At 40.2% G+C, this 10,401-nt stretch overlaps 1 protein-coding gene across 1 annotated transcript in view; it reads right to left on the bottom strand.

Annotated features, from left to right (window-relative positions):
• Nucleotides 1-260: 260 nt before the first annotated feature.
• Nucleotides 261-10,401, bottom strand: part of LOC104279648 (leukemia inhibitory factor receptor-like) — a gene marked incomplete at its 3' end in the record, with an annotated part of 12,098 nt that continues 1,957 nt past the window's right edge. Inside the window, exons 3-9 of the mRNA XM_009876991.1 lie at nt 9,292-9,443; nt 7,357-7,520; nt 6,378-6,552; nt 5,841-6,110; nt 4,106-4,235; nt 1,879-2,042; nt 261-469 (exon numbers count right to left, since the gene is read on the bottom strand). Of these exons, the coding sequence (XP_009875293.1) occupies nt 261-469; nt 1,879-2,042; nt 4,106-4,235; nt 5,841-6,110; nt 6,378-6,552; nt 7,357-7,520; nt 9,292-9,443 (1,264 nt within the window). The remainder of the gene's footprint in view (nt 470-1,878; nt 2,043-4,105; nt 4,236-5,840; nt 6,111-6,377; nt 6,553-7,356; nt 7,521-9,291; nt 9,444-10,401) is intronic.

The raw sequence follows: 10,401 nt of genomic DNA, 5'->3' as shown, positions 1-10,401 counted from the left end.
TGTGTTCAAGTGTCGTATAGATGTGGTGTTGAGTGATATGGTTTAAGGGTGAGCTCGTAGTGCAGGGTTAACGGTTGGACTCGATGATCCCAAGGGTCTTTTCCAACCTGAATTGTTCTATGATTCTATGTTCTATGATTCTATGATTCTATGATCTCTAGAGGTCCCTTCCAACCCCTGACATTCTGTGATTCTGTGATTCTATGATTCTATGATCAGAATAAAGCTCTTGGAGAGAAATTAATTTGAAATATGATTACTTCAGTGAAAAAAGCAACATTTGAGAGCCCCCCTGAACCCAGTTCATTAAAAGCAACACTTACGATTTTTTGCTCAGAGTGACCACTTCTAATTTCAATTTGACACAGCAGCCTGATCTTGGAAAAGTTGCCATTTATAGACCAATGCAGAAGGACACTTGTAGAGTTGGTCCCAGAAAAAGTTAACATTTCTGGAGCTTTTGGATGAACTTGAAAAATAAAGAAAAAAAACCCCTCTCAGTTCCAAAGAAAAAGCATTCATTTTAGTTCTGAAAATTCTGATTTTAAAAGATCAAAGAGAATCAGAGGGATAAATAAGTGATGCAATCAGCAACTAGGACAGCTGGTGCTGGGAAGGCACCCACAAGGAGTCTCATCCTGATGATATTCTCAGCTATCAAACATGGAAACAGATTTACTTAAGGCTGAGCACACTGCCATGTGTGATAAGGAGCTGGAGACACTGAAGAGCATTTTTTATGCCCTTTTATCAAAAAAATAAACCATCAGCTATGTGGCAGATGAAAGTCACTCAATTTCATTCACCTTCTGGGAACTTTTTAAGTTAGAACTTAACATCTCCAGACTAGGACAGGATAGGACTCTTAAATTACCTCTTCCTCCCCAAAACTCCCTTCACAGAATTTTTCAGTAATATTCAGAACTACTATTCATAGCTATCAGAGAAGAAAATCTCTACTGTTGGTCCAATTACCGTTAAGGAAATAGGTACTCTATGTTGGGAATTAAATGGACAGTGAGGCAAAGAAAGGAAGGAAATAGGAAACAGCAGTGTATCAAGTGGGTGCAAATCAGGCACAATTTTAATAGAAACAAATTATGCTTTTCTAAGACCTGACAATTTACTCCAACAATTCTAATCTCAGGTTAATTGAATTGCAACACGGACAAAACAAATCTGTACCATCTTCATGTTTAAATTCAGGCTTTCAGAAAGACCAGCAGAATGCTAGTAATATTAGGAACCCCTGAATCCTCAGCTGGAAAGGTATGGGCAAGACAGCACAAGAAACCATTAGAGAGGTGGGCATCTTCTCCCTTTCACTGTTTAAACTGAAGGTCTAATGAAAGAAGTTATTTCTTTCTACTAATCATAACAGCACATCATTGAGGTTATGACCAGTATCAGGTAATATTCCTGCTATTATCTTTTACCTTTCAGGGCTACTTTCTTAATGCTCTAAAACTTTCTGTTGTAAAACTGTTACATCTTTTGCTCTATTAACAGACACTGAAATATAGGGTCACAAAGTTACACCTAAATTTTAATTATTCATGTGCAATAGACTGCAAGGTATTACATAACAGCAGCTGGCTAATTATTAGATTGCAAGTAGTGTTTATCTACACAGCATTGTGTCCAATTTGCTAGCATTGCTGTCAAGAACTGGCATTTTCCCCGTACACCTAATCATCACCTCAGGACATGAACTAAGCTACTTTCTCCTTAAATTCAGATTACTGAATACAGTAAAATATTGGTGACAATAAAGCAAAACAATAGGTATACCATGTCAGAGTTCTTCAAACACAAAACAAACAAATGGTTAGCATGCAGTAAATGGATCTTTTTGCCCCTGCAATTCTTTAGTCTTACCTCGTTGAGTTAAATCAATCAAAAGCGATGATTCTGCTTGCCCGATAGGATTGGAGACGCCCAGTATGAAACTGTAGGTATTTTGATCAGGACGGACGGAAAAGTTGCAAACACGCTCTCGGTTTGTTTCATCAACTTTGCATGAAACATTTTTACCAGACATTCTACAATGTAAAAAGTGGGGAACAACTTAATTTTTTGAAGAGATAATTTCTAGCAACGGTCAGAAGTCTACACTGAAAACACAGTAAAGAACAATGGGCTCACTGACACATGGCTTACAGAATGATTTGGTTGTAGAGGCATATCTAACACTCCAATGCAGGTTAAAGTGGCATCAGTCAAGACTTGCCCTGTTCTCACGTGAAACTTTCCTCTTCCACTAGCTTAGTATTTCCATCCTCTTACTTCTCAAAAACTTGGAAAACAAGTAGGTCCTGTAAAACCACCTCACAAGTCACAACTAAGATTCTGATTTAAAGTATCTTTGTTCAGATCAGCATACATTTGCATTTAAAGAATGTTCTTAATTGCTTTCTGAACTAGGAAGATAGGACACACATTACGTCTTTCTGTCAGCCCTGCCAAATCTAAATTAAAGTTTGTTACCTGGGATACGTCCACTAGTCCCAGATGTTCTTAAAATCAGAAGCAGAAAAGGCAGTCTGGTAACACCCAAGACCAGAATTATGTATTTAGGGGAAAAATCTAAAGTGTATATCTGTAGGTCTGTATGTATATAAAAGCCGCTTTAATTACAATTTCTTATTTGGCAGCAGAAGCTTTATTTCTTCCTTCAGGCGTTTTTATTGTATTCTAGCTGAGCTCTTAGCTGTCTCCACACCAAATTCTCTATTTCAAGCACTCAGTGTGGACTGACAACAAAGATGAGAATATTTATCCTGAAATGCATCACATTAATCTCCTCACACCTTTGGGCTGAGTAAAACAAGTCTGAACTACATCCTTGTTTACGAACTGAATATGGGCAGCCAGTGACTGAAGCTCCTTTCCTTTGAATACTTGCTCTGGTTTGTCTACCTCTTTGTACCCTACCCCATAACTTTTTAAGCACTAGCATCCTGGACAACATCTGTGATCATAACTCAATCCTCACTGCCTCTGACTTACTTCAAAGCCACCATGACACTCCACTTCCCATCAGTTTGTGCGACTCAGGCCTCTCCTGGCTCCTCCTGGCTCCTTTCCCTGACTGCTCCTTTGGCATTACAGGGCAGCCTCCTTGTCATGGGAATTTTCTTAACTCCTCACTAACTTCTAATCATAGAGTAATTAAAGTTGGAAAATACCTCTAAGATCACCAAGTCCAACTGTCAACCCAACACCATCATGACCACTAAATCATGTCCCGAAGTGCCATGTCGACACATTTTCTGAACACCTCCAGGGATGGTGACACCACCACTTCCCCAGGTAGCCTGCTCCAATTCCAAAACTGAGCCCTGAGAAACACCACTTGTGATCGGCTGCTCACTGGACTTAACTCCATTCCCCACAACTCTCGTAACCATCACAAAATCCCATTTGCAAGTGCAATTCCAAAACAGTGATTCTTCACTTTCAAGGCTTTACATAGGCTATGGTATAAGACAAACCAGTCTTCACTTCCTTCTGTGGGTGATGCCAGTGTTATTTGTCCCTTTCAATGTTTTCCAAGTAACATACATCTCCTCTGCTCTACACTGTCTCGTTCATAATGCTGGAAGGAGAATAGATGTAGGCTTATTTTCCATAGCAGCATTTGGGACATGCTCCATGGCCTGTCTTTCAATTGTTTCTCAGAGAGTTTCTGTCATCCTGCAGAGCAGAAGCTCACTAAATAATAATATGCCAGATCATGAACAGATGATCTGACACAGGTTGTATATAAAAACATTTTTTAAATTACTGAATGACTTACTATTTCCCTGTATTTTCATATTGGTCTTATCCACTTGTTTGCAACAGTCTAACACACTAAACCCTTTATTTTCTCATGAATTCATAATGGCATAAGTATTTGGGAAAGTTATTCTTAATTCCCAATATAATTTTGTAAAGCTAAAGGTTTAGTTTATTTTCAACTTCCACAAACTCTTGAAAAGTATTTTAGGCTTTAACCAGTGGAGACTATCTCATCCAAGTATGCATGGTGCAGTAGTCACAGGCAGAAATCGATATGTTTTAGTTCTACCCCTTCACTCATTCTAGTGCTGAAGTGGTTTACCTTTCAAATAAACTGTACTTTGTTCCTCGTTTTCCGTATAGTCCACTGGGTCTGCCTGGTTTCCAGGTGCATTTTATTGTCACGAAGTCGGACGTTTCACAGCTCAGGTTTTGGGGAATATCAGGGGCATCTGTAGCATGAAAGAAAAACAAAACTGTTAGCCAGTGTCTTGCTCTTCTAGTGGGAGTGCTGGCCTGTTAGCTTCCTGAAAGCATCACCATTAGTTTTTGCTGGGTCTAGATTGCATGCCTCACAAATGGTAATAATTATGCTCCAAACATACAAATAATATGCTTTTTAAAAAAACTCAATAGAACAGATGGATAATTATTATCAGCCCCATCTGACTAAAACTTGACTCTAGGCTTCTAAGTGGATGGGTAATCTGGTAAATCACACGCAAATACGCTCACAAGCTCCAGGCTCTGACCTGGAAGTGTTTCACTGAAACTCTGCCAAGACTTTTCCAAAATTCTGAGCGTCAGTTTAGTTGCTGAGCAATGTAGGAATGCTGTCAGCTGTGCATCACATTTTCTTATGTGCCAGTCCCACCACTGCTTTGAATTCTCCAAGCAAGTAACGTCAAGGACGTGTTCCCTTTAGCATGAATTCCACACCGAATTTGAAAGTTAAAGCAAGTCCTTAATGGTTTGTCCTCTTCATCATCACTTTGCAAGTGACCATGTTTTTCTTTTAAAGCTTGTTCACTGCTGCCACAGAGCAGTGTTGAGTGCATCCCTGGAGAAGATGGCAGTGCTCCCAACAGAGACATCTCAACATTCCAGCTCTTCAAAAGCCACTGTATGGCACAAACTTACATGATTATCACAGCTTTTGTTCATGAACCACTGATTTATTCACTTGGTAGATTCTCCCACAAAAGCAAATACTGCATAACTAATGTAAAAAAAGGCATCTCACTGAGAAGACATAAAAGCTTGGATCCTGTTTTGCACTTGCTATCACACACTTAATAGACAAAGTCAATGACAGGAGGCACAGGCTGGAATTGGGAACACCCTCTCAAAACGAGTCCAGTCTCTCCTCTCCTTTCCCTCAACCTCAAGGACCCTAAATTCAAAGGCAGGCAGTTTGTTTGAAGAGGTATCTCTATCCGAAAGACATTTCTGAGGCTGGCATGGTTACACAGACGAGGCACACAGTGACTCAATATCCTCAAAGAAAATACTAGAATATTAGAAGATTTTCCAGGAAGGAGGAACCGTTAGCTGAGTTCCTTTGTTGTAATAAACTGCCAGGGAGCTATTGCCCCGGCTGACCACCTGTTGTGTCAAGTCTAACTGTTTCATTGTCTTTGTTTGACTGATTAGTAAATTCATGTTCTCCCTTAAAATTCTTGATCTTACTGTTGCCTTGTCACAGATCAAACTAGAACAGATGTAAACCTGAAGTGGTAGAGACTGTGGATGAATCTTCAAATGGCAACAAACTACTAAATATTCCAAACGATGCAGAAGTGCCTTAGAAAAGGAGATCAAGGAGAGAAGCACTGGCCAGGTTCTAAGAGAAAACGGGTTCCTTCTGCCCAGCCTTGGTGTCTTCTCCATGGGCTGGAGTCTCCATAGTGAAATCAAACAATTACAATCCCAGTGCATCCTCAGAAACCAAAGGCCAGGAAGAAAGAAGTCACAACAGTACTCGTTTCCTATAAGAACCCTAAGAGTCTCAAAATGATTTTGATCTTCCTAAGGTTCATAAGTATAATGATACGTACATCCGACAAACAGGACAGTTCCATGCATCTCACATTCAGACAGTCTGCACACTACATTTGTCCCACTGGCATTTGAAGCACTGGCATTCAGCACTCTGATGGCACTGCTCCGACTGCTCAGACGTATCATTGGGTATATTTCTCGTCCATACTTCATCTGTTCTATCTCTTGTCCTTCTTCATGGATGCAGCAAAACGTCACATCTGAACCTACTGCCACCACAGAGTCCTCAGGAAACATCCCACTCCCACTGGGCTCAGTATCTTTTCCTAGCAGAGGAGGAAAAACAGAAAACAAACAAAAAAAATAAATTCCACATGAATAATTTGCTGCAAACACGGTGCTTATCAGCTAAAATGTGACTGATGAGCACTTCAATGCATACAATACTAGGTTTCATCAACTAAATATTGCATTTCTCTAATGAAAAAAACCCCAAATCAGTATCCCACCACTGCCTAGCGCTTTTCCTCTTATCTGGGACTACTTTTCCCAAAGCAATCGAAGTTCATATGATGGCAAGGGAACTAACATACCAGGGACCACTTCTATTGCGCTCCAGTCACTCCAGTCCTTGGGGCCAACAAACTGTGTTACATTGATATAGGAACGAATCTTCACATAGTGCGATGTACACTCCAAAGGCATATCCGATGTCCAGTTCCAAGAGAGAATGACATCTTCTCGTGTCAGTTTTGAATAGTAAATTACCTACAAATTTTTCCCAAAAAATAAAACAACCAAGAGAGAGTTTATGAACACCTGTTAGTAATGACACACAATCTCCCAGGTGCCAACAGAATGGCAAGTTAAGTGAAGTAAATCATAAAACCCTGACAGATGGTTGGAGTGTCCCACCTAAATTTCAGTTCTGTTGTGAACTTATTTGGATGAAAGCCTAAGACGCTAAGCAGCCCACCAACCAGGTAGACTGCCAGTTAGAAATACCAGAGGGCAGACATTTGAGAGCAGGAAGCTTGCCAAGCATTAAAAAAAGTATAAACAGCATCCCAGTATCCCAGGCCTCTCCTAAACAGGGAACTTTTCCAGAATGAAACTCTTCTAACATTAGTCTCAGGTTGCACATTTTATCTTTTCTCTATTTCTGAAAATTATAGAACAGAGTTACAAATTGTCCTGGAATAACTGTGGTTGCAAAAACAGAGTAAAGTGAACACTCGAAGACCACCAAGACTTGAGACACTGTTAGAGAAGTAAAGCAGAGATAATGTGTAAAATATCTGCCAAATTAATAAGCAAGTCCTAATATAAAAACCCACCTGTACTAGATTAAAAAAAAAAATGCTGTAAAGTAAGTACTTATAGTATAGCAGCCAGTGTCCTCATAACTTTGAAACTTAAGCAGAATTTACCTACCAGAAGCATGATTACACTCAGGTTCTGCAAAGCTCTACAATCTTCATTACTCTCAGTTTTCTTCAGTTGACCTCCCAGAATACTACCAAGGGCAAAAATTGTATGTATACCTTTTGATAAAGGAAGAAAAGGACTTACTTGTGTGACTTTCTCCATTGTTTCTTTACGGAGTATCTGAATCTGCCAGAAGGCATCCAGTCCATAGGGGAAGATTGATCCATTATCACTCCACTTCAGATTTAATGTGGAAGTCGAGAAGTCAGGTGTTAAACTAAGAATGCGTGGAGTGAGAGGAACAAACGCTTGAAAAAGAGAGGGGGGGGAAAAAAGCCATATTTGAGTCATTAGTCAGCAATGCCAGCCCTACAGGTGTTTAACAGCCACATCTCTCTGCTCCAAACTGTCTACTAGCCATACAAACATGTAACTCAACCTCTGTAATTAGAACAAGATGGGCTCTGTCATTACTTGAGCATGAAAGTTCCCAGGAAAGCACAGGTGCCGGTGAGTCACCAGGTAGCTTTTTTGTCAACATCTCAGCATGCAGATGTGTGAGTAACTGATCATGAATATGACTCTTCATAATGCATGGTAAGGAAGACAACTTATCTTTTACAACGTTTATTCAATGCTGCAGAGATAAAGGAAATATGGCAACAGTCTTTGAAGTAAACATGAGAACATATCGAGGGAGGATGACAGAGAACATATCAAATGAAGAAAATGAGGTTTGGAAATCAGCCTTGAAGAGGGTACTTGTAGCAAAAGTGAGGGTAGGGAGAAAGAAGAGCAGAAGAACAGACTGGAAGAAGCTCATATAAGGCTCTGGAGAAGATCATGGGGAATATGATTTTACACTAGAAGAAATATTAAAGCATAACATACTGACGGGCACAGAATAGGGAGATTAAACAGAAGCATCTCTTCTATAAATAGGTGGTGGTGGTGAAGCAAAAGGCTGAGAAGCAGGCAAGGATTACTGTAGTACAAGGGTTATGTCAGTTCATTGGGCCTGGTGAAGGATAAATTCTGTTTTTAAAATGTGAGATTTATCCAACTTTGGTCCTGACCAAGGTTCTGAGAGTCTGCAAAGTATTCAGCACAGTCAACACACTATCCAGGATAACCTGTTATGAATCTGAGAAACCCATCCTTCCTAGAGTCGACAAAATGCTGGACAACCCAGTGTCTTGCCCACGTATTTTTCAGTTTTGTTTTGTTAAAAGCAGAATTGAGCTGCTCTCAACTGAAGAGAAAAACTGAGCCGTGGAAAAGAAATGCTCCTGACTTCAGAATTTGACTACACTAAAGGAATATAAGCAGGCAAACCAAAACCAAAGACTAAATAATAAGCAAGCACAGCAGATGGTATCAATGCCATCCTCAGCTTACAACCTCCTCCTTCGAGAGGAAGGACTTGGGTAAAAGTCTGATTTTTCTATGACTCCCATATGATGCAGCCTGCCTTCAAAGCATAGATGTATTTGTTCAGCTTCATATGCATTTGAGCATAATGCGTAAGTCAGGTATATACACGATCCTGTCATAAGTGATGGATGATATAATTTCCCTTAAAATATTGTGACATTGCAGGAATAAACTACTTTATTTTGTAGCTATTCAACATTTAAAATGAGAGAACAGAGATTAGGAAACTTGTTCTGCCTTTCCCAAGCCTGATCTGACCAAATGCACTTCATGCCTCATGCAGGCACCTCTGAATGTAGGTTAGGAACTTGTTTACAAACCCTTCCTGATTTACAGTTTGGGAAAAAAAAAAAGGCAAAGACCGATTAGGGGGATGTAAAAGTGTTGTACTTCATTTTCCTCCTCACATTCTGCCCTTGATTTCTGTGCAATGATCTGTGGATAAGAGAGGTCTTCTTTCCCCTGAAGGGGCAGAGGAAACAATCTGTTGTGTGTGGTAGATTCATAGGCACTCAGCACATCAACATTTTACCTACAGGAACGCTGCCAAAGAAAACTGCAAGCATACACAGTTCTGGAGCATGCTAATCATTGTATAAAAGCCTTATGTCCACACATACCTGATGTCCACAACCTGATACTTACAGATGTCTTTCTTGTGAATTCTAAATTCTTTGGTAGCAAAAGCAGTTCCAGAAAGGCTGATTGTGTTTATTGTCACCATGCTGGAGCTCTCTGGGACTGGAATCTCGACCCTTTTCTCCTTAGTTTTAAAACACAGTGGAGAAGGGAGGTCACTGAAAAGACAGAGAGGATTAAGCAGGTATTTCAGTTGATAGGAAGCTAAGTCAAGTTAAGTCCTATTGCTAGAATACTAATAAAACACAAATTCTCTGTAATGTAACAGAGCGCTCCATATCAAGTTTGTGACAGAGTAAGACTTGCATCGGCTTCAGTCAGTATCAGATTAACAGGCATTCTCTCATCTTCCAAGTTACTTTTATCATAGTGACAGGCTTGTGCACTGGTTGTATAACACAGCCACCCAGCTGTTAAAAGAATGCTTAGAAGTGAAGAATCGACTTTTTAAACAAAAGATGCTTTCCTGAAATCTATAGTCACTATGAATCAATATTTAAAAACAAGCAAAACAACCCCAAATCCCAACAGCACCTCCCTCTCCCTGTATGTCTGCTGACTCCCTCTCCTTCCACTTCTTCTCAAAGTGGTGACATACAGGTGCAAAGCGCAGGTTTACCCATATGTGTTCCTACCTTAAAACAAATCTTTTAGCTCCCTTCTGTTGCTCAGCTTGGGGGGGAAGGAGCAGAGAATTGCTAACATTCCAGATGCAAAGGCAGTCTGTGCATCAAGTTTGTGCAGTGCTCAGCACAATGTGATCTGGCCTTTGTCTGGAGGTTGTAGATACATACAGGAAACAACAATGGATGGGTCAAGTGCCTTTGCTCATTACCACTGATACACAAGTAGAAAGGCGAAGAAGTGGAAAAATCCAGGCCTTCCTCTTGGGGTAATGATAGGAGGAAGGAAAGCAGAGAGAACAATGCCAGACTTCCTGCTGAGGGATCATTTCTCACTTATGAACTTGAGCTTGGAGCTCCCATTGGCTGGAGTCAAAAACTTGGGTTGAACTTTTAAGATTCATGTGAGACTCTGGGCTAGTGAAGTCCAGCTGAGACTTGAGTGCTCAGAAAGACTATTCCTCTTCTGTACTGAGATATTATTAGGCAACTG

Source organism: Apaloderma vittatum, unplaced genomic scaffold, assembly GCF_000703405.1.
Source record: "Apaloderma vittatum isolate BGI_N311 unplaced genomic scaffold, ASM70340v1 scaffold37039, whole genome shotgun sequence".
Lineage (NCBI taxonomy): Eukaryota > Metazoa > Chordata > Aves > Trogoniformes > Trogonidae > Apaloderma > Apaloderma vittatum.
This window is presented reverse-complemented; position numbering and strand designations above follow the sequence as displayed.